The 25,393-nt window shown below is 60.5% G+C and overlaps 3 protein-coding genes across 4 annotated transcripts in view; 2 read left to right on the top strand and 1 right to left on the bottom strand.

Annotated features, from left to right (window-relative positions):
* RBL1 (RB transcriptional corepressor like 1) overlaps positions 1-25,393 on the top strand; it is a 278,968-nt gene that overhangs the window by 222,147 nt on the left and 31,428 nt on the right. The window lies entirely within an intron of this gene.
* RAB5IF (RAB5 interacting factor) lies at positions 3,649-10,266 on the bottom strand. 2 transcript variants are annotated; one of them, XM_086760875.1, is made up of 4 exons: positions 10,098-10,266; positions 8,201-8,304; positions 6,074-6,203; positions 3,649-5,424 (listed from the first exon to the last, which is right to left on the bottom strand). In XM_086760875.1, exons 1-4 carry the CDS (start codon positions 10,224-10,226, stop codon positions 5,383-5,385), a joined length of 405 nt encoding a protein of 134 aa, XP_086617001.1. In that variant the 5' UTR covers positions 10,227-10,266; the 3' UTR covers positions 3,649-5,382. The 2 variants fall into 2 exon arrangements, with proteins under 2 accessions (XP_086617001.1, XP_086617002.1); XM_086760876.1 differs by lacking the exon at positions 10,098-10,266 and adding an exon at positions 8,397-9,293.
* MYL9 (myosin light chain 9) lies at positions 13,180-20,623 on the top strand. The gene is made up of 5 exons (XM_086760837.1): positions 13,180-13,266; positions 14,370-14,443; positions 18,292-18,495; positions 19,596-19,757; positions 19,948-20,623. Exons 3-5 carry the CDS (start codon positions 18,312-18,314, stop codon positions 20,118-20,120), a joined length of 519 nt encoding a protein of 172 aa, XP_086616963.1. The 5' UTR covers positions 13,180-13,266; positions 14,370-14,443; positions 18,292-18,311; the 3' UTR covers positions 20,121-20,623.

Genomic DNA, 25,393 nt, shown 5'->3' on the forward strand with positions numbered 1-25,393 from the left:
GGGCTCGGAGGCGGAGCGGCCGGCGCTGGCGCCTGAGGCCGGGGCCGCAGGGGGAGCCTGCTCGGGCAGGGGGCTGGAAGCGGCTGCGCAGCCCTGGGCTCGCTCCGCCGCGCTGCCCGGCGGGCCCAGGCCCGGGTGCGGGCGCGTCCCCCTGGAGGGCCGGGGGTTCAGGCGCAGCCTGGCTCGGGGCGGAGGAGAAGGGCCCGGCCGTGCGAGTCTGAGCTCCTCCTCGCCCCCTGCCCCAGGCGGTGGGTCAGAGCCGGTGGGGAGGCCGGGGCAGGGGGATCAGCCCTGGCCCCCGGAGACCGCGGGGGATCTGCCCTGGCCCCGTTCAGACCAGGGGGGAATCCCTTGGCCCCCTCAGACCAGGGTGCGGATCAGCCCTGGCCCCCTCAGACCAGGGGGACAATCAGCCCTGGCCCCCTCAGACCAGGACATGCCACCATTTTACCCATTACCGTGGCAGAAGGGGGGTCCAGCACCCAGCGGGACACCATCAGTGAGAGACAGCATGGCGTGGCCACAGAGCAGCCTGGGCGTTCTCTCTGCCAGCCAGCTTGGCGTCCCAGCGCGGGCCTGCCGCGCGCGACCGTCTGGAGGTGAGGGATGGAGACTGTGGTCCTCCCGCCGCACAACAGGTTCCGGGCAGCATTTGCAGTGAGGCTGGCCGGGCTCAGCCCTGGCCCCGGCAGCACCAGCAGCGCGTCAGGACGGGCTGGGGCTGCCAGGCAACGCGGTCGGCCAGAACGGAGTCGGACTGGTGCAGGCAGAGCCCGAACTAGGGCCACAGAACCAGCTGTGCCTGGGGCAAACCTGAGCTGTGGTTACCAACAGCTCCCCTTTGGCAGAGAGTTTTGATTGAAATACATACGGCAGGGCAGGCCTGGTGTGCAGGGACGATTCTGAAATCAAAGTGGCTGAAACATTTCATGTTTTGCCCCTACACTTCTTTCAGAGGTTGACTGAAAAATAGGTGTAAAATAACTGGAATATGGAAGAGGTGGTTTCGTTCTGGGCTGAACAAAATTCTTCAGGTTTGTGCAAATTCCTTCCCGCAGCAGCCACACCAGCCTCTCCCTTTCAGCTTGGCACACGTGCTTGGCTGTTTGTCTGCCAGATCTGAAAAATCCATCCTCTGCCCGGATCTATCCTGGACATCTGCTGTTTTGGGAGTCAGAGTGTGTTGAGTGCTGGGCTATTTGGCTCTGGGGAAGTCACTCGAGAGGTATGTGTCCTACTTTCTCATCCTCCAACGGGCAGCTGATGCCCCCTGCTCTTCCCTGCATGCGCAGCTCCACTAGCTCATTCCCGAACACGGGGAGGTGTAAACCAGCCTTTGCTGTGGCAGCAGCAAGGTTTCGCTAGTGCCCTGCAGCAGCTTGAGGGCATAATGGGCACTGCCAGTTACTCACTAAATTCTCATGGGAGGATAGTTTGGCTTTTGAAAGCCAGTCTCAGCCTGCTCCGTTTTCAGACATCTCTCCAACCTTCCCATCCCCAGCAGCTGGAGGTGCTCCCTTCCCCACCAGAGCGGCTCCTCCAAGGCTGGGGGCTTTGTGCACACCGCGTCCTCCTGCCCACGTTTGCCTGGCGCAGCACTAACAGACACCCTAGGAAGCATGGGCAGGGACACTGCTGTCCCAGAAGGTCTCAGCAAACACTGTCCCCAGTTGTCAGATATACGTGACTTAACAGTGCTTGAAGACAAAGCTCTACCTCCTGCTTCTCGGGTTTTTGAGACCCTGCTTGCTCCAGACCAACCCCAGCCTCTCCTGCTCTTGTGTTTCTGACAAACCCAAACCAACCAGCTCTGTCATCTGCGGGAAGCTCAAGCCCAGCAACTCTGTGCACAGCCTTTGCGAGCCTGAAAACTGAACTGGGGAAATGTGGAGATGACAACACCTCCGCGGAGCAGACAGAGGCTCCTCAGTGCCACGCTCCCAGCCCCAGCAGGCACCACTTGCTTTAGGGAGATCCTAAGCACTGTTCAAGACAAGTGACATCAGCAACGTTCCCTTGCTGGACCAAAGCCACAGGCAACAAATTTACCTGGTGCTGCGTGCTCAGCCGTGGCCGCTGAGAGCTACCCTGCAGCGGGCAGCAGCTGTTTTGGCTGTGGTCTGACAACTGATGTTGCCAAGACACAAGATGCCAGCCACCTCTCAGCACCTGTTAGCGCATCTTTGCACCCACAACATTTTTTCCTTTAACACCAAAAAGGACTTGCATTAAAGTTTCGGCAGATTTTCTTGCTTGAAGCCCAAGAAAGACCACAAGAAATTTCTCTGCCTGTTCTACACCAGAACACACTTGCTCCTCTCCTCACAACGGGGTTAGGCCAGGGGATCTCTCATTCTCCTTCCTGCCAGGGACTGGCCTCTTTTTGCTGAAAGCCAGAGCGATGTTCTCCAGGTCTGCAGCTAGCGGTGAGCTTCAAGAGGGCCCGCAGGCACTACAGCCGCTTCTCTGCGCCATCGCGTAGACCCCATAAGGACGCGGCCTGCAGGCAGAACTGTATCCCGACAGCTGTGGCTCCACAGCTCAGCTCTCCGGCGCAGGAAGGACCTTTTTCTCTCCAAGTCACTGCTCCATGGTAGCCCAGACCTCCCACCAGCCATTGGTTTTGGCCCTTGCCCTTCGAGGAGAGCGCAGAGCAAGTGTGCTCATTGTGCCAACACCAAAACTGCCGGGGAGAGAGGTGCTGCCCAAGCCCCTCTTCCCCCCGCTGCCACGCCTGCTCCTGTCAGCTGCTGCTCTTCTCTCCTCCAGCTTCCTGCTCTCTGCTAGACCATCCCTGCGTCAATCTCTCAAGTCTCTGCAAAACCCCCTTGTTTTCACAGTGCTCATCTTAGGAAGATGCTCAGCTCCATTCTAGGGGCTGCCACATCCTCTCAAGCTTCTTAAAATTAACCTCATTTCTTCAGGGGCAGATGCCACAGCTTTAGTTCTCTTGGTGAGCAGCACTGGGGATACCTGCTTCTAGCCACCGAGGCACCCCACGGAACAGAAACCTTACGGGATTAAAAGTTTGGAGCTGAGCAACTGCAATCGCTAACTTATTTACCAGGAGCCCTGAGGAAATCCTGAGACCGATGTCTCTTCCGCTTGGTCATGATCCTCCTCAACAGAGGATCCTCCTCAGCTCAGGTCCTGCCTCAGCTTCCAGCCACTAGAACTGCGGAGAACAGCACAGACAAGAAAATTGGCCAGTGGGACTGCAGGCAAGCAAGGAACAAAGCAAAGGGGCAAGTAAGCAAGTCTCTAGCTCTGCACTCTCTGACTCCGCACACTTCACAGCAGTGCCTGAAGTCCTGCTCTGGACCTGACTGGGCACTCTGCAACGCAGCGGTGGCTCTGCCGTGACTGCGTGTCATGGGGCAGGGACAGGTGCCGAAGGGGCAGAACATCTTACGGAGAGGTAACGCTTGGCTTAGCCTGCTTAATCACCCAGCAAAGCACAGACCTACACACTAGTTACCACTTCCACTACAAACGCTTCTGGCCCCTTCTAGCAGCGCAGGACTCAAGCCTGCAGCACAAGAGCCGTGAGAATCCCAAAGAGCTGCTGGCTTAAATATTTACCAAAACCCAAACTCTTAAAGGAATCCCACACTGCCACCATTTTACAAAACTTCAAAGACCAGAGGATACAGAAGCTGCACAGTGGATTACCCAGGCGACATTTATTAGAGCATTTCAAGTATACATTGATTTTACTGATGGCTGTGAGCAGCTAAGATGCAAACAGATGCCAGTAGGAAAGGGTGACCTAGAACTAGCAGGCTATGCAATTCTTGTGGGAAATTAATGCTTTCAGCTGAAAGGAGAGGGAAATAAAGTATCAGACTAAAAGACCACGCAACTTTTGGGACGGGAAGGAGAAAACAGGGAAGTTTTTATCTGAGATCGATCGCTTAAATTGGCAACTCACAAGCAGCAGAAGCTGTCTGCTATTGCACTCTTCCCTTGGCACCCCAAGGACCTAAAATAGCCAGGAGTGGCTTTTCCACCAAGAACAGACAGCATTTTCCCTGGTAAGAAAGGAGCCTGCCCAGATGGGCGAATCTGAAGCCCTTGCTCAGCACTGGAGAGATGCAGATCCCTGGCTGTGCCTACTCACATGTGAGAACCAGGCTGTTGGCTTCCCTCAGTGCAGAAGCAACGCAGGCGTTCAGCGAGAGCACACAAACTGTCAGCTCCTCACTATAAGGCAGCTTTAGGTCAGGACTCTTTTTGGGTGCCTGAGCTGTTGTTTAGAGAAGCAAGGACCGCATGGCCACAAGACTACAAGGTCCTCTGACAATGACAAGGACTGTGCGTGTTTCCCAAGAGCTATTTCTGAAAGACACATCTTTAAAAATGCCTTAAAGCAGAGACTCCCCCACTGATGCGCAAAAAGGGCACAGCTAGGGTGGAACTGAGCTATGAAGTGATCAGCTCATAAAAAGCACCTCACAAACCAGAGGCCATGTACTTTGCCTGATCTGCAAGTTAGTAATTCTGTATTTAAGAGAATAGCTGCCTTGATTGTGTCTTAGTCTCCTGCATTTATTAACAAGGACCAGTTGAACTCAAGAGCTTAAAAAAACCCCAAACAAAACAGAATTTAAACAACATTTAAAAGGGAATCTCCAGAATGACTGTCCTTCAAGACTACTACGCTCTGAGGTACGCGATGGCAACTTCGTAGTCAGGCTAGCAGAATGCAGCGGAGTTTCTAAGCCTCCTGAATACACCTTCATTAACCAAATTAATCACAATTCTTTCTAGGAAAATTGCTTAAAAATTTGTCTTGGGCAAAGACCATTTAAAAATTCTGGTTGACAACTGATTGGCAAATAAAACAAAAAATATTAGAAATGGTAACAACACAGTCTGTTTAATCAAATCGGATCCGATTACTACAAAAACAGGCTAAGGACAGCCACTCAGCTCAGATCCCGCATGCTGCAGTGCCTTCCTCCCACGTACCCTACATCTGCTTTTTAAAAACCGTTTGTCTACAGGACGACAGTGGAAGACAAGTCAGGATTTAATGACAGATTTCAAACAGAAGGGCATACACGCATTAAATTAACAGATTCAACCTTCAGCACACAGTTACTGGCTAGAGTCACAGAAAGTTCCAAATTTGAACAGTCTTGATCACTTCCAGAAATTCCAATGGCTTTTTAATAGTTCCAATAATTAACGGATATATAAAACGGAGACGGGCTTCTCCAGCAGAAGAGTTGGGGCTCTTCCAGGCTAATCAGACCGCTGGTACAGAAGGGAGTTGATCTGACTTCCCCACCTTCCCACCAGTCCACTAAGGACTAGGATTTATTAAAACCTTCTCGATTTACTGACGACTGATTTAACAGGCAAAAGCTGCAGACTGTGTCAATCATAGTGGATGGCAGTATAGAAGATTATCCAAACAACCTGTGGAGAGGAGAGGAAGCGAAGGTTATTCTGATGCCTCTGGAGAGCGTTCAGACACAGAGCCTCACACCCTGCTCTCATGGAGGACTGGGGACTGAAATCCAGCTCTGAGATGGTCTCGGAGAGATACTGGGATCACCCTGTGCCACAAATGGTGGTATTTAGCCTCCTTGCCTGCTGGGGTGACGAGCCTCTCCAGATTAAAATCCCCCCACAGTCCCTCCAGTGATTTAAACCACCGCCGAATCACGTGCTGAACGTACGCAGAGACTTGAGGGAGGAGGGTAAGGGAAAAACAAAGACACCCAAACCACCCATTCGGGTGTAACTAGCTCCAGGTGAAACTCCAGCAGGATATCTGGGACAGAGCACGGGAAGGCACAGCAGTTAAGTGGTAGCTGCAGAAGTACAGCTGCCTGTTCCTACATCCTATCCTACAGAGGAATCCCAGGCATTAACGCTGTATTTCTCAGCCAGGAGCCACCAGATTGGGGGATTTTCTTTCCCAATCGATCCACTTACTAGATGATGTTAACGCATCTCCCTCCTATCTCCACACCACCTCACCTGCCTTTCTTCCAGGTCTTTTCCCTCAGAAAGTGTACCAACACAATTCACTAATCAACTTAAAGAAAGCAAGAGGCATTACCAGAAACAGTGCAAACGATGTCATGAATCCTTCTTTCGTTAGCTCCCACGTCCCGCCATACTCCTCCTCGTCTATCTGCTGGAAGCTACTGAAGTAGAGGTACAGAACACCAGCATTGATCAGGCAGAATCTGGAACAAAGAGATGAGAAGCCGTCACTTTGGTGATACGGGGCGCAGGCATCCAACACGCCGTACAGCAACACAGCAGTGGAACGTCTTTCATCCGCAGCAGAGAGGAAGCAAAGAGGAACACTGTTCCTGCAGCGCTTCCCAGGCAGCTCAGTCGCTTCCTCGAAAGAGCAGCCCCCGGTCAGCCTGCCACACACGTTGGGTGCGGATGGAGCTCACCTCACGAGGCACGACCTACTCCTCGGAAGGCTCCACGGACAGCAGTCAAGAGCTGGAAGTACCAGCAGATCTGCAAACCCTACGCGTTTTCCTGTCCTGCAGATCAGCAGCAGTCCTGCTCCCACGCAGAATCCAGTTTCCCTGTGTGTGCTACCTGACTTTGAGGCTGCTAAGAGGGAAGACTGACAGGCTCTACGCTCAGCTTTTGATTCCTGTGGCACACGCCACGACCAAACGCAGTGACTTAGTGAGCCAGAGCAGACTCGATAGCGCCCTCAGAGCCATAGCAGTGGGGTTCAACTCTTGGCACTCACTGGTAGTCTGTGCCAGCAGTTACGCTGCAATGGAGAGAAGAAACGTGACCTCCTGCTTGGCTTTAGACACATTTGGCTTTAGAGCAGCCCAATCAGGGCTGGGGCAACCTGGGAAGCGACAGGGACCCTTCCTGGAAGGAAGGCTGCGTAGGCAGGGCAGTACAGGAAGACAGACACACAAGTTCAGTGAGCGGCAGCAAGCTGTGAGCAGCTGTGCCACTGCACACCGCAAAGAAACCACGCACACCGTTCTAGAAACTTTCAGTTTTTCCACTGTACGCCAAATCACTTTGATTTCTCATGACCATTAGGCACAGGAATTGGCTTAGGAGCCTGAAGTGCCTTGTGAATGAGTGGGTGACTAAGCAAGAACAATGCTTTCAGCTACTCCACACCTTTTCCTGGGAGCTCGTCAGATTTAACTGTTTGCATGCAGCTGGCGAGTTCCTCTCGGAGCATCACTGCTTTACAGTCCCTTTTCCCTCAATGTCAAACTTTGGGGTTTTTTGGTTTTTTCTTAGATGTGCTCACTGCTACTCCCTCCACTGCCTTGCCACAGCCAGGACGCTCAGGAGGAGGGACAAGATGACAGGTCGGTTTTGCCTCAGAAAAGCTGTGAGGCTGTGAGCTTTATTAGGAGACCCTGGCTAGGCAGATGTTTGCAAACGGAGACTCCCCAGAGCAGACACAGCATCTTCCCACTCCCGCTGTTCAGAGAGCAGGGCTGTGTTTCCCACCTCTGGTGTCCCTCAGAGGCTTTCAGGCACATGCCAGGGCCAAACAAATTTTCATAACTCAGAGGGCTCACTGCAGCCTTCGGATGCCTGCTGGGGAGCGGCCCGAATCCCATGTCTCGGTCGGGATCCGATGCCTACGAACCCTTCTGGGCGCTGCCTTCCCCCCGCACCACGGCCGAAAGCCAGGAACGCTGCAGGAGCAGTGCAATGGTGCCACCTTGCCTGCCTGTCACCTATGATCTTTGGTGTTTCAAAGAAACTTCTTCTTTTTCAAAGAGAAGCTGCCCCTCTTTGAAACTAACAGAGCCTCCTTTCTGCAGAGGGCTCCCGACGCAAAGAGAAGGACCACCGCACTTCCGCACCGGGGGCCTTACATCTCAGGTGGCCACACTGGGACTCCTAGCCCCTGTTCACACGTGCAGGAACGGGCCCCTTCACCCATCAGCTGAACCCCTCCTTCCCTTCCACCCCTGCCCACTTTAATAATAATAAAATTATAACCATCTTTAAAAGCAATAATCAGGCTGAAGAGAGAGAAAGAGGCTGATGAAGACTCGCTATGGTTTGTATGAATTTCGTGACAAATAACTGGAATGCAACGCTGGCTTTAACGTGGCAGAGAGACTGCGTTTGGCCAGCCCACCGCGACAGCACAGCTTTAAACCAGACACCAAGTCAAGTCCAAATGTGGGAAAGTACACGAGACAGAAAAGGAAATAAACCTTACACTGCTATTCCCACGAATCCCTTCAGTGGAACTACTCCCCAGATGACTCCCAAAATAACTGCAATGATCTGCCGGAACCAGTAGATCACATCTAAAAACTCGTCCTGAGGAGACAAAGCACAAGAAAGATTTTGGCATTTACTACGTTTCCTTTTTGTAAAGCATCACACAATTAAGAGGTGAAAATTTAACACACCGAACACGTTGTTTTCCGTTCAGAGCCTAAGATACTGTACTCGGAGCACATGGAAGCAGCTCACGGCATCGTGCACCCTGGGCTTCTCCGCGTCCAGATTAGATGCACGGCTTTGTCCTTCAACAGGCTAACTGCAGAGGCGAACAAGTATCTAGTCTCCTTGTTTACTAAAGATTCAATTCCATAAAAATTCACTGGAAAAATAAGTTTAAAGGCCTGTTTATGCTTTACGACTGTTACAGCGACTCCCAGTGCCCAGGCCCTCCCCTACCCAGAAACAGGTGCTACCAGTTGTGCTCGCGCCGACTCCAAGCTGCAAAGTCCATCTGGCACACGCTGCCAGTGCAGCTGCGCTCTTCCAGAGCGGCCGTGGCCGCTCCCCACTGTCCACGGGGCCGATGCAGCTGAAGGCATTGCAGCTGGGCAATGCCAACCCACGCTTTAAACAAAGCTCCCTTGCGCTCGCCTCTTTTTGCCTAGCCTCCCCGAGGACGGGATTGCCCCCGTGTCCCCTCAAACACCAACGGCCTTCGTGACTTTACTGCAGGACACGCAAAGCTGTTTGGTCCCACACGGAAGACCAGAATCCATACAGCCGTTCCTCAGTCACCACGCTGGCACAGCCCGGCGTGGGTCCCCTTGCCAACTCCACAGTTCCTGCCCAGTTTGTCAGAGGGGGATGAGGTCCGGTACCGGAGAGCCCCACCAGTTCTGTGACAAACAGCAACTGATAAGAACAAAAGCAACATAGATTCCATGTCTGTCCCCCAGCGAAGAGCGAGGCAGAGCCCACACCTTCTCCGTGCTGAACGCAAAGGTGGAGCAGCCGTTCCTCTCCATCCAGGCAGCCGGGTGCCCAGGCTCTGCGAGGGGTAGGGCAGGACAGGGGGTGCTGCAGGAGCTTTGAGAACCTTGTGGGTGTGCTGCTGGGGGGCCACAGCAGTGAGAGGCACTGACTGGGAGTGCGACAGCGCCCAGGAGACATGCAGAGGAAAAAAAGGCTTCACTAGGGCTAAAAAACCTGGGAGGTCTGTGGCTGCCAGGTTTTCACTTGCGCTTGCAGGCCTGCTGACAAACACGAGCAAAACACGCAAGCTGAGCACACACATTTGCAGACGCTTTGTAGAAACCAAATCTCGTCTTGCACGTGGGCCGGTGAGGCGAGGAACAGCAGAGCAGCCAGCTGAGCGGCCGCCACGACGTGACCCTTCAGTGAGAGCCCGGCGCCGCGACACCGTAACAGAGAAACTCCCGCGAGCCCGCTCCCGCTGCTGCCCTTTCCCCGCAGGCCTGACAGGACGCTCTGCAAGTACATTTTTCCCCCAGCTTCTGGAAGTAGATGATAGTTCTAGTTTTCTTTAATTACACAAAGGCACGTTTTCAGTCAATCCTAGCAGAGCCTAGTGCAGAAGCCAAGTCCAACTGCGGTGTCTGCCTGCAAACGCAGCCCGCGTGTTCCCTGGCTCCGCGCCCCGGGAGCGGAGGCGAAGTGAGGACGCTGCCCCCGGGGCCGGCGGGGGCTGGCAGGAGCGCGGCGTTCACCGGCGCGGCCGCGGGGCCCAGCCGAGCCCCGGGGCTGAGGGGCCCGGCCCCGGGCCCTCCCGGCGGGCGGCACGGCGCTCCCCGCCGACGGGACTCCGGCACAGCCCAGAGCCGCCCGCCCGGCCCGGCCCGGCCCCGCCCCGCCCCCCGCGGCCCCACCTTGTCGTGCCAGGCCGAGTCGCTGCGCAGGGCCTTGCCCCACACGGAGCCGCGCCCGCCCGCGCCGCCGTTGGCCACCGCGTGCTGCTGCGCGTACGGCGGCTCCTCCCGGCGCCGCGCGCCGCTCATCCTCCTCCTCCGCCCCGGCCCCGCCGCCGGCCCGGAAGCGGCCGCCGCACCCCGTCACCCGCCCGCGCCCCCGCTCCGCCAATCACGGCGACGTCTCCCGTCACACGTGACACAGGTGAGCACCGCCCCCCTACGGCGAGGGAGAGGGGCCAGGCGGCGCGGTGAGGGAGGGGCGGGGTTCCCCGGGCCCGCTCTGCTGGCGGGAGGGGCTCGGTGCGCGGTGGGGCGCGGCCTCGTCCCGCACCGGGGGCCGCCTCGGGCACCGCGCCCCGAAGGCACCGCGCCGGGGAAGGGGAAGCTTCGGCCTGGCAGGGCCGCTCCTCAGCGAAATGGCGGGACAGCAGCCCTCGTGTAGGCCTTGAGCGGTGGGCAGGCGAGAGGACAGCCTGGGATAGAGGGATTCCCTGGGGACAGCCTGAGATCCAGGGGTTCCCTGGGATCAGCCCGAGATCCAGGGGTTCCCTGGGACAGCCTGAAATCCAGGGATTGCCCAGGGTCAGCCCGAGATCCAGGGGTTCCCTGGGACAGCCTGGGATACAGGGATTGTCCAAGATTGGCCCAATATCCAGGGATTCCCTGGGACAGCCTACCCGCCTTGCTGGATGCTTGGACTGCGTGTTTCCATCGCGCTGCTCCGGCTGCGCCAGCCCCGCAGCCGTGCATTTGGGACTCTCGGTGGCTCCTTCCCGGGAACAGGCTGCAGGACTGGCAGTGCTGGGAGCACAACGGCTTTAAAATAAAGCCGGCTCCCCAGGGCGCTACAGCTTGGTATCTCGGCTCATTCGAGCAGATTTTACGGCGGCCAAATATCTGCCGTCTGCAGAAACGTGCTCTTGGAAGTGTGTGCAAATAGAACAATGGCATGTGGGGACCTAGAGATTTGTCTGGTTTTTTACGTTCTTGCCTTACAAGAGCAATGGTGTTCGAACAGTTGCATCCCTCATGACAGACAAACGTGTTGAGCCTGGGGTGGGCAGGGTGTTTGGCTGGAATCGATTCACCGTGATCCTCTTCAGGTGCGCTTGGGTGGGAGCAGGGCCTGGGCCGGTGACACAAAATGGTGGAATCTCCTCTATCTGCGTGGGCTGGATACCTCCGGAAGGCCTCGGTCCTGCCAGGAGTCTTGCTGGCAGGGGTGAGGCCTGACCCCGGCCGGGACACCTCACACGGAGCTGTTCCTTCCCCGCTTGGCCGTGCGCGTCCCCGCTGGCACGGGATGAGGCTCACGGTTTCATTTCCCCACCAACAAAGCCCAGGCCCAGTGTCCTGCGTTCCTTCCTGTCGCACAAACTCACCACCGCACGATGTGCTGAGCGTCTCGGCAGCCCAGCTGCTCCTTTTCCAGCACTTTCCAGGGCGCTGCTCGGTGCCCGGGGCACGGCAGCCCTCCCCTCTGCTCCAACCCTGTGACGGACGTGGTCACCGAGTGCAGGGGGAGGCGGCAGCCGCGCGACCCCGGGGCTGATCTCTTCCAGGAGTTCAGGCCGTGCCCCGGGCGGGTGAGGGGGTCTCACTGTCCCCAGCTCCGCGCTTCTGCCCCTGGCTGCTTTGCAGGGGCGGAAGCAGTGGTCAGACACCAGTCTAAAATTCACATGCTAAAAAAAAACCCCAAAACCTGGCTTGTTTTACTCCATCTCTGTTGCCTGATCCACTGCCTGTGGAGAAAAGCAAATTAAACTTAGCCTTGGAAGAAGGAGGAGGAGGCAGGAGAAGTGGCAGAGGATGTCACGGGGTACGGACAGACCCCCGTGTGAGGGATGCGCGCAGGCAGGCACATGGAAGTGGGGGAGAAGGGTGACCTGGGGAGCGCCGGGCACAGGCAGGGAAGGGCTGGATGGGGCTCACGGGAGGGCCCAAGGGGCCCAGCTGCACCCCCTTCTGTGCACGCAGCCTCGGAGGCCGCGAAGCGCGCGGGGAGCTGCCACATCCATAGTGTCCCGCTTCACCAGTCCCCCCACCTCAAACCCTGCCTGACGCCTGCCCAGCGGCGAGGAACCGGAGCTGGATGAGGGGCAGTGGCTGGCGCAGCGGGGCTAGAGGCGGGTCCTGCCTCCTGCCAGGCTCCTGGGGACCACTGGGGCACGGCTGAGCCCGGGCTTTTCCTCCAGCACTGAAAAACCTGGCACCAGGCACGGGGTGGCAGCTGGGGCTGGCTGACTCCTGGGTTCTGTGCTCTTTTTCTTTCTTTTTTTCTCTTTCCTCTTATTTTTATTAAAAAGGCAAACGTTCCTGGGAGCCCCTGGCCTGACCATGGGCATGGCACAGGCTCTGGGCTCTCCCTGCCTCGCCTCTTCCCCGGCACAGCGCTCGGTGGCATTTCCAGCCCCGTCTCCGCATTTGGCCACCTCCCCAGCACAGGCTGGCCTTTTGGGGGGGACGCAGGCAGGGGGTCCCTGTCCCTGCACCCCCAGACTCTGGGCCACGCCTCAGGCATGGGGCAGTCCCCCCCGCTCTCCAGGCCAGGCCGCTCCTCAGCGGGGCTGTTTGACCGGCTCCTTCGGGGGCTCGCAGCCCCGGGCAGAGGCTGGGCTGGCTGCTGGCTGCTCCTGACCACCGTGGCCGCGCTGGGCCATCGAGGGGGCTTTCACCAGCTACCCGCGGGCACCCCGCACCTGCTGGCAGGGCGCTGTCCGGCCGCGCTGCCGCAGCCCCAGGAAGCCACGGGTGAAGTATCACCCGTGGGCCTCTGGCCGGTGTCACCCGTGGGCGCCCATCCCCCGTGTCACCAGGCCCGGAGCCGCAGGGACGCCCACGGGGACGCCGGGACGCCCCTATTTCCCAGGCCCCCCGGGGGCCGCTGCGAGCCGCGGAGCCCCCGCCCTTGCGAGGCAGCGGACACGCGTGGGCCGCTCCCGCCGCCCTTTCGTCTATATAAGGCCGGGAGCGCCGTCCCGCCGCCCCTGCCCCGCCGCATTCTTCTGCCTTGTATGGGCCGGGCCGGGCCGCACCGCCCCGGGCCCCCCCGCCCCCGGGGCCGCGCCGCCGGCCGGGCCTCGCAGAGCCGCGCCCGCCGCTCCGCAGCTCCCCCGCGCCGCTGCAGGTGAGCCGAGGGAGCGGGGGCAGCCCCGGTTTGGGGGAAGGGACCGGGAGGGATGGGGCTGGGGCAGCCCCGGTGGGGTGGGCAGGATGGAGTCGGGGCAGCCCCGAAAAGAAGGGAAAGACCGGGTAGAACGGAGCTGGGGCAGCCCTGACGTGGCGGGAGGGACAGAGACGGGGCAGCCCCGATGGGGCGAGTGGGACGGGGCCGCAGGCAGCCCCGACGGACCGGGTGTGACGGCGCTGGGGCAGCCCCGACGGGGCAGGAGGGAGCGGGCGGGATGGGGCCGGGGGCAGCCGCGGTGGGGTGGGATGGATGGAGCCAGGGCAGCGCTGACGGGGCGGGATGGAGCCCGGGGCAACTCGGAGGGGAAGCGGCGGGACGGGACGGGGCAGCTGCTCCGGGGAGAGCAGGAGGGAGCCGCCCCCGGCCGCCCCACCGCGGGTGCGGAGCTGGAGCTGGGCTCAGCCCTGCGTGGGGGCTCTGCCAGGCACCCTCTGCCCGGGCGGGCGCGGAGCCTCTCGGCGGGGCCCGGCGGGGACGGGCCTCGAGCAAAGCTCTGCCAGGACCTGGAGCTGGGGCATCCCAGCTTCCCGGGACCGCAGCGCTGCCGGCGCAGACCCTGCCGCCCCGGCTTCTCCCGCTTCCCGGCTTGCAGGAGCTGCTCCTGCTGGGAACGTCTGCTTTCCCCCCAAAGCTCCTTGCTGACGGCCAGAGCCGAGATCCAGATGCATGCGTGATGCTGCAGAGATCTCCCCAGTAACCCGTGAGCAGCTCCAGGCAACAAACTGTCCTGAGGCGGAAAAGCTTTATTTAGCTCATTTCCCTCAGTCTTAAACCCAGAGTAACGCTGTGCTTTGTTTAGCCTTGCCCATGCAAACCCGGGGTCCTCTTGGCTCCCCTCCCCGCATGCCCTGTTGGTACAAAGTGTCATGATGTGAGAAAAGCCAGGGAGGCTCTAAAACATGGATGTGTCGGAGAAGGCGGCAGCCGAAGCAGCATTCTTTGGAGCGGAACATCCCCAAGTGTCAACAAGCCCCGCCGCTGACCAAAGATGGTTGGGTTTCTTCAGTCGCTTGAGTTTTTTTTCCTCTCGTTGCTGGCAGGCTCTGTGTGGCTGTAGGAGGAGTTTGCAGTCACTTCCCCCGCTGAGGCGCTGCGGCCAGATCCCCCTGCTGAGGTGAGCCCCTTAATTCTCCTCAGAAAATCTCAAACCCAGCCCAGGGTGTGTTATGCTGGTGGCCCAAGGCCATGAAGACCTGCCCCACGGTCCCGTTTCCCAGCCTCCCTGGCATCAGAAAGGTGCTGGGTGCTGAGTGCTGGGTGCTGGGTCTTTTCCGTGGTGATGATGTCTGTGCATGGTCTTCCCGTGGGAAGGAGCTGGCCCAGAAAGCGTCTGCCGTGCTTACAGCCGGTGTGCGGCGGAGCTGGGACAAGCTCTCCCTCCCGGGGGTCATTGCGCCCTTACCCCTGGCTCCCTGCTGCTGCTTCCTGTCCGTGCGTGAAACCTGCTTGCTGGTTTCACTCTGTGGCCGGTCTTGGGACGCAGCCCGGGGCTTGGGTTCTGCTTTCCCCTCGCCTCCAAACCCCCTTTCCCATATCCGTCTCTAAAAAGGCCAAATCAGGAGCCAAATGGCAACCACCTCTGTTCCTGCCGTGCCGAGCAGGACGGTGGCTCGTCCCCGGCACTGACACCCCTCGGCAGCAGGGCCAGAGCTGGGCAACGCCACATCCCAGGGGCATCCCGAGCAGGGCTGTGCTGGAGGAAAGGGATGGTTTAACAGTGAAGTAGGCAGGGAGGACGAGCTGTGCCCTGCTCACTCCCTGGTCCACGCGTCCCGCTGGCTCCAGAGGCAGGATGGCCGCTGCTGGGCAGTTGGGCGCTGGGAGAGGTGCCTGGCGGACAGCAGAAGCTTTACGGGCGAAAGGATGGCCCGGCCGCAGCACTGCCCTGCCTGTGCCAGCGCGGAATGCTGCCGGGGGGATGTTCCTGTCCCTGGGAGAGGGGATGGGGGCCGTGCCGGCGCCGATTACCCTGCCGCGGTGCTGTGATGTGTCAAGGTGTGGCTGGCTGCGTGGAGGGCCAGTGCTTGCCCTTCTTAGTAAAGGCAGCTGTGTTGTGGCTCACTGGTACCAGCAACGCATCCTGGGGAGCCATTGGGCAGAGATTTAGCCCCAGTGCCCCCAGGGGGCCGCCATTCCCCCTGCGGCGGTGACCTCTGGGCCAGCCCAGGCCATTTGGATCGCTCTTTCCCTACCCCGACCAGAAGCACCCAGCACCCAGCACGTCTTGCTGCCGGGATCTCGTGACCGAGCAGGAGGTGATGTCCCTCTCTGGCCGTGCTGGAGGCTGCTGGGCCCTACGCGGTGCCCCGTTGGTGTTTTCAGAGGTGGCTCCTGCGGCTGCCTGGCCAGCTGTGGGGGAGCCACCCTGGGAAACCCTTGGTGGCAGAGCCCGGGGGATCGTAGGTTCTGAACACATGGGAACACTCCTGGGCCCGAAGACAGGCTGGGGGGCCTCGCCCCAGCACTCACCGTGGCTCTGCTGCCTGAGATCCACAGCCCGGGGCTGGAGCAGCGCTGCGATGGGGCTTTCGAGGTGGGTGCAGGAGTCTCCATGGCTTCCCTTCTCATGGGGTTTGGTGGCTGCACCAGTTGGCTCAGCCGAGCCCAGCCCGGCACGCAGGCCATCGCGGCCGGGCGTTCCCTGGAATGGCCTGGGCATCGGCTTTTGGGAATCCCAGAAAGGAGCGCAGCCATCGAGCCCTCATGCCGAGGATGGATCGCCCCTGCTGAATCAGGCCTTGCTGCAAATCACTTCTGTCTCGCAGGAGAGGCACCTTTCCCCGTGCTGACCCAAAAGTCTCCTCCCATGTCCCAGCCAGCCCGAGGAGGCCTGCTAAGAGCAGGCAGGACGATTGGGGGCTGACCAGGCTGAGCTGGGCCTTGGGACCAAGCATCCGTCCAGGGCGTATTTTGGATCAAACAGCAAAACCCCGTGCTGTCAAAATCGCCCTGATCTCCCTAACGAGAGCCGCCTCTCTGGAGAGGGTGCCAAGCCGCGCTCCTGCTGCCGGTCACAGCCGGGGCAGGGTAAATATTTGGATACTATTAATCCATGTGGTGAGAACAAAACTCCTGCTTATTTCTCTAGTTGTCTGCTAAGAATTCTGCTAATAATGCGGCGACTTTTGGAAGCCGAGCCCAGCGCCGCGGGCAGCGGCAGAGCTTTTACTGCTGGCTCTGGTCTGGCACAGCCGAGCCGTGGCGTTCGGCGGAGCTTCTCCCTGCCGCTGCCTGGGGCTGGTTCGGGGCCAGCAGCGCCACGGCACCTGGTGGGGCGCGCAGGCGGGCCTGCCCCGTTCCAACCAGCTTTGCAGCGCAGCGGCGCTGGGTGCCAGCTCCTGCCCACCTAGCCTTGGGCACAGCTGGGCTCTCCACCCACGGTGGGACGGGAGCGGGTGTCGGGGTCGGGGGAGAGTCCCCAGCCCCCTCTGAGCTTGGCTGGGCACCGCGGTGCCGGGCAGCCCCGCCAGCACTGGCACCCAACTGGGATTTCGCCCATGCCAGATGCTGACCCAGGTGGGGAAACTGAGGCACGGGGCTGTGTGTGAGGGAGAAATGGCTGCGGCAGAAGCGTGAGGGCTCTGAGCAGCATCTCTCCCCCTTGGGCTGACCTCGGCCCAGGGTTTCTTGCGAGGCCATGCTGAGCTGGCAGCCAGCACCGTCCCTCTGCCACGCTGGTCTTCGCCAGCACCTTGCTGCATTACGCTTGGCAGGGTTTGACTGGGAGAGGGCTGAGCATCCCCCGTCAGACAGCGTTGGTGGTCGCTGAGGGTGCCGAGTGCTCCATACGGATCCTGTTTGGGTCCCGAGCACCCACGGCGTGGGGCATCTTAAACACCAGCTGTGCTCCTCGCCTGGCAGCGAGGGTGGATATCTCCAAGCCCCTGCCTGGAGGCTGTGGAGGGGCCTGGGTACCCTCCGGGGTGGGATCGGGCTCTCTGCCCAGCCGGCTCTGCGGGGCGCGCGTCAGGACCAGGTTTCCTGCCGTGCTCCTGCCTCGGTGGTGCCTCTGCTCTAGGTGGTCCCTTTGCCATCCCCCAGAGGACACGCGTTGCCCTGGCCGTGTCCCCAGAGGTCTGTCCATCCCCCTCTTTGCCCCTCCGAGCTGTTCCCCTCTCCTGGCATTCATTACCTGTAACAACAGCACCAGTCCTCAGCGCCCCGTGGTCCTGTCGTTGCTTGCACCCAGAGGTGCACTGACCCTCTCCCCTCCATTTTGGGGCCCTTCCCATGGGCTTCCCGGGCAGAGCGTGGGGCGCACCCACACTCCGTGGCAGTGAGTGGCCTTTGGCCTGGCCAGACCCGGGAGGTGGGATGGATGGGGCCGGGACAAAGGGGGAAGGGAGGCGGAGGTATGTGAGGAATGTGCCCCGAGCAGATAACCCCGTCCCGCTGGGTGCTGGGTGCTGTGCCGAGCCCACCTCCCGGGACGCGGCTGAGGGCTGCTTCTGCACAGCGACGCAGAGGGCGCCGGGGAGACCCACGGCCCGGGAGCGGAGCTGGGGAGAGCCCTGCCAGAGGAGGGGGCGTTCAGGGGGGGCACAGCTAAGCTCTGCCCAAAATGCTGAGGCCCCCATCCCCATGGCCCCCTGGGATTGACGGCAGTGGGGGATGCTGGGTGCTGGGCTTGGCATCTCCCTCCCTGCGTGGGGTGCAAAGGGGACAGGTGACAAACGGGTTGGGGGTTTGGGGACCGTGGGAGCCCTGCCTGCAGCCCGTGGGGACAGCCCTGGGGACGGGGTGCCAGTGAGCGCTGCCTGCTCTTGTGGCTTCCCAGGGGACCTGTTAGAGCCCGAGCCTCGCCTGTCCCCATGTCCGACCCTGCGGCCGCCTTATCTCACTGTTGACAAACAGTGTGACAGCCAGGGAAGCTGAGGCATGGGACTGGAGGCGCCAGGGGTTGTGTGTCCCTGCCTCTGTCCCCAGCCCTCCTGACGCTCCTGCCCCCTGCCCTGCCCCCAGGTACCACCCCAGCCGCCAAGATGTCCAGCAAACGTGCCAAATCCAAGACCACCAAGAAGCGCCCCCAGCGCGCCACCTCCAATGTCTTCGCCATGTTCGACCAGTCGCAGATCCAGGAGTTCAAGGAAGCCTTCAACATGATCGACCAGAACCGCGACGGCTTCATTGACAAGGAGGATCTGCACGACATGCTGGCTTCCCTCGGTGAGCAGATCCTTCCCGCCCGCCTCCAAGTGTTCCTCAGCCCCTCGGCCCTGAACGCCTCATCGGCGAGTGGCGAGAGCTGCTGGGCGGCCTCGTGCCTCACACCCAGCGCTGGAGACCGGCTTTGGTGGGATGCCATTGAGGCAACGTCCTCCTGCTTCGGGCCAGCCAGTCTCGGGGCAGGGGGTGGAATTTCTCTGCTGGCGGCAGTTCCCCGTAGGTGCACTGGCGGAGGCACCAGGGGCCACAGCTTGGTGTGTTGCTCTGACAGCCGTGCTCCGCAGAAGGGAAGAGACCCTTGGGGCTGGAGAAGCTCTGCCCTAGGAGCAACCACCAGCCACAGCCGTTGAGTGTTTGAGCAGTCTCACCCAGGAACATCGCCTGGGGCCGCCCCTGTGGGACAAAGCCCTCTGGTTGCTCTCAGTCTTGGGTGACAGATGAGGTCAGTCCCTGTATGGGCACAAGGCCTTGGCTGGTTGAGACTCGCAGGTCTGGCCACGCTCCCTGCCCCGAGCCCAGTTCTCCTTTGCTGCGGGCCGCAGCTCCGGGCTCCCACTCCCGGCGGTGCCTCTGAGGCGCTTTGGGAGGTCTGTCAATGATTGACCCGGCAGCCAAACCTGTTCTGGGGGGACTTCCCTCCTCCCCACGAGCTCTGGGAGCAGAGAGGGGCCGGGCGCTGGGGGCACCCCAACCTCAGCAGAGGAGGTTAAACCATGCCGGTGCGTCCACGGTGGGAGCAGCGCTGGGGCTGTGGCAGCACGAGGGACACTGCTGCCCCACCTCGGGTTGTGCTGGGCGTCAGCTGCCAGGGGAACGGGGAGAAGCCCTGTGTATGGTTCCCGGTAACCCTCAGGTGAATTCCTGCATCTCCCTCAAGGCCGAGCCTGGCAGAGCGTGGCTCCAGGCGGTCCCCGGCAGGGATTAAAGCATGGGGAGAGATGCTGAGGGGGCAGCACTGGAAACCCCCTTCCCCTGTTCCTGGGGTGGGTGGGCACGTGCCAGCAAATGGAAAAAAAGCCAGCCGGCTGGGTGCCGGGGCACTGGAGTGGGTGCGCGGGGGGACAGGGACCTGCACCCACACCCCCGCCTGTGTCCCGCAGGGAAGAACCCCACTGACGAGTACCTGGAGGGCATGATGAGCGAGGCGCCGGGGCCCATCAACTTCACCATGTTCCTCACCATGTTTGGGGAGAAGCTGAACGGCACCGACCCGGAGGATGTCATCCGCAACGCCTTCGCCTGCTTCGACGAGGAGGCGTCAGGTAGGGGCGCTGCCTGTGCAGGCGCCGCGCCCGTTGGGCACGCGGCCAGGACGAGGGCTGGGGCCAAATCCTTGGGGACAGTCCCCGGGCAGCTCCAGAGCGGGAGAGCTGGGCAGGGGCATCTTTGGCAGAGACGCGCAGCCCTCCCACAGTGTCCCCCGCTAACGCCACCCCCTCGACGTCCCCGCAGGCTTCATTCATGAGGACCATCTGCGTGAGCTGCTGACCACCATGGGAGACAGGTTCACCGACGAGGAGGTGGACGAGATGTACCGCGAGGCGCCCATCGACAAGAAGGGCAACTTCAACTACGTGGAGTTCACCCGCATCCTGAAGCACGGGGCCAAGGACAAGGACGATTAGAGTCCGGGGCCGCTCACCGCCTCTGCCTCCTGCACACACCCCCTGCCCCTTTGACCCCCCTTGCTGCCCCACAGCAGGCTCCCCCCGTGGGAAATACCTCCCGGGACCAGCACCCCACATTGGGTCACACTCCCATCGCTGTACCGCTGCGTGCCTGTCCGTCAGCCCCAGACCTCCCCACCCGCAGGCTCACCCTGCTGGGACCCCCAGCCTGGCTGGGACCCCCTCGAAGCCACCGCGCCGCTGGTCCCTGCGGCCGGGGCGAGCATTCCAGGCGAGCACTTGCCTGTGGGGATTTTGGCCGGCTCGAGCCTGAGCGACCCCCATCTCGGGGCTGTAGCACGGAGAGAAAGCATCTCTCCCCTCTCCTCCCGCACTCCCTTCCTCCGCGAAAGAAAGCCCACTTTGTTTCCTCCTCCCTGGCTGTTTTATGGCTTTAGAGCCTGAGATCTGAGAGTTGGGAAGCCGAGACGATGTATAAAACCTGACGGGTGTGATACGGAGACGAGCTGTGCGTGGCTCCCTCGTGGGCTAGCGCTGTGCTGTACCATGCCGTGCCGTGCTGTGCCACGCTGCCCACCTGCCTGGTGGGTTTGTGCACCACACCTCCCCGTGCCAGCCATGTCCCCTTCCAGCAGCCTGCTTTCGAAGCCAGATGGCTCCCAACCCGTGTGAAATCAGGTCAAGCATAATTTTCCACCTTCGCTGATGGGGCGAGGGTCGTTCTGCACAGCCCCCATGCCGGGTGGGCTGTAATATCCTCGGCAAGGTGCCGGCCACGCTCCCCATTAGCTGGGTCGGGGTCCCAGGGGCTCGGCCACCCTTTTGCATTACCCTGAGTGGGCAGGGGTTGGGATAAGGGACAAGGAGGGTAAGAAATGAGGAGGGGGGTGTCCCCTTGGCTTGCTTATTTGTCACCATCCCACCAAGGGTGTGGAAGCGCAGGAGGCTCCCGCCTTGCAAAGCTACGGCCTTAAGCGCTGCTGGAAGTCAGCCCATCTCCCTGCCCTGGAAGGATGAGGTTCCTGCACGTCTTTATTTAAAATGGGGGAAAATGTGATGACAAACCCACAGAACCTGGGGAGGGTACCTGCATGACGGAGATGCTCCCACCTGGGACACGACCCACTGCTGAAAAGCTTCTCCTTGGTTCTTGGTGCTTCTATTTCCCAGGCACCGGCAACACAATGAAAGAAGAACTAAATTGTCAGGGACAGAGACGTGAAAGGCTGAACATGTGCTCTCCCAGGGTCACGGCTCGCACTCAGCAGCACCTGCCCCAAACCACCTGGGAAAACCCACAGCTCTCCCACTTCCAGAGCAAAGGCCCAGGCCTGAGGGCTGCTGGAGGGCAGGATGCTTTTCAAAAAGCCCCCTTCGCCGGGACGCACACTGAAGTGAACGTCTTACAGACATCACTTTGGGGCATAAGGGCTGATGCTGGAGATAAACCGAGGGCAGCAGAGTAGAGGAACTTTGTCAGTGGACACTGGGGTGCGGATGGGAAGAGTAAAGCTGGCCCTTGCAAAAGGGAGCCTTGCCTCCCTCGCTCCTGGAGCTCCTTGCAGGTAGGTCAAGACGTTATTTGGGTAACAAAAGTCTTGGAGGACTTCAGAGGCTGGGCGAAAAGTGCCGAAATGCAGGTGCAGTGGTAGGTGGGTTGATGGAAAGTGAAGCAGATAGGAAGATCAACTGTGACTTCGTGGGAGAGGCAACAGGCTCCAAGTGCCCCGAGACAGCCCCAAGGAGAGGTCAGAGCTCAGCAGCTCTCAAAATCAAGAAAAAAAGGAGAAAGGAAATCACATGCTAGGAATTACTAGGAGAAGAAGTGAGATTAAAAAAGAGACCACTGTTTGGCCACTGCCTAGGTCCTTTTATTGCCCACGCCGTGGATACAAAAAAGAGCCAGAGCCAGAATGGAAGTGTCCTGAGAAGGGCAAGTGGGGGTTTGGCAGCATGGAGCAGCCCCCGCCCCAGGAGGCCCCAGGCAGGCTGGACTCTCTGGCCCAGCAAGGAGACACGGCAGCAGGGCGGCAGTGTGGGGACGGTGCCGTTTCCTACCCCTCCTCGGGCAGTTCTTGGGCGTCACCGAACACGCAGGAGCCGCATCTGGCTCGGGGAGCCTGTGGCCAGGAGCGTCTGTCCCACAGGCTCTGTTCCCACCCCCTTCCAGCACCTGCTCCTACCCACAGTGGGAGACGGGCCCCGGGAGACAGGCCAGTGAGTCCAGCACTGCTCAGAGCCTTTTCTACGCTTTGCTTTCTTTCTCAGCAGTGGGACTAACTGAGCCCCTTCCCCTGGTTTTGCTCAGCTGTTGGCTTCCTGGCTTTTCCTGCGGTGCAGAGGCTGGAGGGCAGCCTTCCCGATCACATCGGCTCACATCGTCCATCAGCTGATGCTCTTGGGAGGCCCCTGGTGCCACCAACACGCGCAGATGGAGCTGTTCTCCTACGCTGGCAACGGTGCGTTCCCCAAAACCACCTCATCCCCTTTGGTCAACCACTTCTTCCAAAGAGGGAGAAAGAAACATCAGGAAACCCCCAAACTATTTGGGCCCATGTGAACCTCGTGAAGTTCAACCAGGCCAAGCCCAAGGTCCTGCACGTGGGTCGGGCAATCCGCAGTACCAGCACAGACTGGGGGTGGATGGGTTGAGAGCAGCCCTGCGGAGAAGCACCTGGGGATACTGGTGGTCACAAACTGGATGTGAGCCGACGTGCGCTCGCAGCCCAGAAAGCCGACCGTGTCCTGGGCAGCATCACAAGAACCGCGGCCAGTAGGTCGGCCTGACCCGACCCAGCCATTTCAAAGGTATCACCCAGCACCAAAACACAACGAGACATTTCCTTTCAGAAGTGTTTGCTTGAGGCAGGGGCGCACCAAGTTAAGAAAATAACTGTCCTTTTGGGACAATCCGAAAGAGCTACTCACAGGGGGAAAGTGTTTCCTGAGGTTTGGAAGGATCCCATGTGCCAGTTTGCGCCCATGGCCTTCGGTCCTGTCCCCAGGCACCACTGAAGAGCTGTGTCCCTCCGCACGCTCCCTCTGGGGATTCCTGTGCACCGACGAGACCCTCACTGGGGAGCCCAGCACCGCACCCAGCGCCCCAGGGGTGGCCTCAGCAGTGCTGGGCAGGGGGGCAGGACCCCCTCCCTCCACCACTGTGATGCCCCTCCTAACGCAGCCCAGGACACTGCTCGCCACCGCTGCGAGGGCCCGTTGCTCACGGTCAGTGTGGTGACCATCGGGACCGCAAGTCCTTTTCTGTCAAGCTTTACCTTCCCAGCTGGGCAGTGCCGGCAGATCCTGGTGCAGGGGTTGTTCCTCCCTGGGGCCAGGACTTTGCACGTGCTGGAGGGGTGAAGCAGCGGGTGCTGCAGCTGACTTGGGCCGAGCCCGGCACCGCGGGGCTGTGGCACCAACGGCCAGGCACCGGGACGTTCCCCGTCGGCGCCTGGTCAGCACGCGCCAGCCCTTGCTGGTACCCTAATGTGATGGCCGGTCTCCTCGCCAAGCAGGCAGCGATGGCTTTTCAGCCTTTAAACCTGCCCTGAAAGCTCTGCCGGAGCTGGGGGAAGCAGCGCAGTGGCCCGAGGCGCCCGTCCATCGCTGGACAGGGGAAGGACGGGCCCAGCCACCGCTTCCCTCCAGCCCATGGCCATGGAGCCCTGGCTGTCGCAGAGCAAGGGCAGGCTGTGCGCCAGAGAAAGTCCCGTGAACTCCGCTTCCGCACCAGTCCCATGGGATCCCAGCCTGCGGGGAGCCGGGCAGCCCTGAGTGGGGAGCAGGACCCTGGCTGCCGCAGAGCCAGAGCTGGGCCCAAGGGCAGGGCTGTAGCCAACAACCCAATTTTCCTTGCCAAAAATCCAGCTAAATACCAGAGGGTGGGCGAAGGGGGGAGGGAGGGGACAGGCCAGCCCTGGCGGGTTCCCAGCAGCCCCCTTCGGACTCCTGCTGGCTGATTGTTTTTCAAATTGCTGAAATTTAATAGTATTATCGCATCAATGGGCCCGGACTGTGCAGGCCAGCGGGCAGGGAGATGCCCCACAGCCCCTGCCCTGGCCCCTCGCCCTACAACTCCCCATCAGCTGGGCTTGCGCGGGGATTTGGGCTCCCGGATGCCGCACTCAGGCAGCCGGTGGGGTTTTTCCAGAGCTGCTCCCGCGCTGCCCGTGTCTGCGGCCCAGGGAGGGCGGGAGGTCTCTGGGCCCAGCCCGGGAACCATCGCTCGGTTGTCGCAGACCGGTGTGTGAGGCTTTTTGAGGGGCTGGGGGCAAAAGCAGGCTGGTGGCAGGGCTGGTCCTGCCTGGGCACGGCCCAGGGGTGGCTGGGGGCTCTGCGGTGTCACCCACCAGGAACGGGCGGGAGCAGAGCTGGTGGGATGGGCGCAGCCAGCAGTGACGCCCGGGCTGGTGGAAGCGAGCCCAGGCAAGGGGCTGGCTGGGGGGACGCCGGGCTCTGCCGCAAACCCGCAGCAGCTGGGGTTTGCACCTGGGGCTGGCCCCATGCCTCACCAGCCCGTGCTGTGTTCGCATCAACGCAGCAATAGCAGTTTGGGGGCACGTTTTCACTCATGGCACTGATGGTTTAGCAGCAACTAAACAAACGCTCTAAGGAATTCTCCTTTTTTTGCTGTTCAGTCCTTTATTGCACCACGCAATCCCCTTTGCATGAACCAAAAACCTACCAGAAAATAAGGTTTTTGGAAGCCTTTCTCAGCGCCCAAAAGGATACCCATCGTTCTGCCTGCAAAGAGGGGAGGGCGGGGGGCTGCAGCACAGCCTGCAAAGATGCTGCAGCCCAGGAGGGAGAGCTGCTCCTGCACCAGGATCCCACCAAACACCTGCTGCAAACCAGCGCTGCCTGGAAAAAGACAGAGCAGGACGTGGTGACCTGGGGCTGCTGTGCCCCACGAGCACACAGGTCCCCAGGGGGGACACACACGTGCCGCGCTTGGCTTGGCGAGGCTGCGCGTGGACATCCCCAGGAGGGGGTGGGCATCCCAAAGAAGACATCCCCAAGAGGGGGGTCTCGGGCTGGCGGCTGGGCAGGGTCATCCTGGCTTCCTGTGGCAGCACCTTCTCCGCCGCAGGAGCTGGAAGGGATCAGCCTGCGTTTCTCAGCGCATTGTCCACGCAGCCTGACCCGCGCAATGCGGCACCGCTGCTCGGCGCCGCTCCTCCCTCTTTGGTTCCCAACCGATGAAGGGGGCCTGGGGTGGACATGATGGACTCGGCGCTGCTCACCTGCCTGTCCCGAGCGTCTGGCAGAGG

Source organism: Chlamydotis macqueenii, chromosome 16, assembly GCF_036417535.1.
Source record: "Chlamydotis macqueenii isolate bChlMac1 chromosome 16, bChlMac1.mat, whole genome shotgun sequence".
Classification (NCBI taxonomy): domain Eukaryota; kingdom Metazoa; phylum Chordata; class Aves; order Otidiformes; family Otididae; genus Chlamydotis; species Chlamydotis macqueenii.

Bases quoted from the DNA above. Each gene is read 5' to 3' on its own strand.
- MYL9 (XM_086760837.1), top strand. From the start codon at position 18,312: ATGTCCAGCAAACGTGCCAAATCCAAGACCACCAAGAAGCGCCCCCAG. The intron at 18,496-19,595 runs GTGAGCAGATCC...TGTGTCCCGCAG, and splicing joins CGACATGCTGGCTTCCCTCG to GGAAGAACCCCACTGACGAG. The intron at 19,758-19,947 runs GTAGGGGCGCTG...ACGTCCCCGCAG, and splicing joins CTTCGACGAGGAGGCGTCAG to GCTTCATTCATGAGGACCAT.
- RAB5IF (XM_086760875.1), bottom strand. From the start codon at position 10,226: ATGAGCGGCGCGCGGCGCCGGGAGGAGCCGCCGTACGCGCAGCAGCAC. The intron at 6,204-8,200 runs GTAAGGTTTATT...TCTTTGTTCCAG, and splicing joins GGATTCGTGGGAATAGCAGT to ATTCTGCCTGATCAATGCTG. The intron at 5,425-6,073 runs GTAATGCCTCTT...TCCTCTCCACAG, and splicing joins CATCGTTTGCACTGTTTCTG to GTTGTTTGGATAATCTTCTA.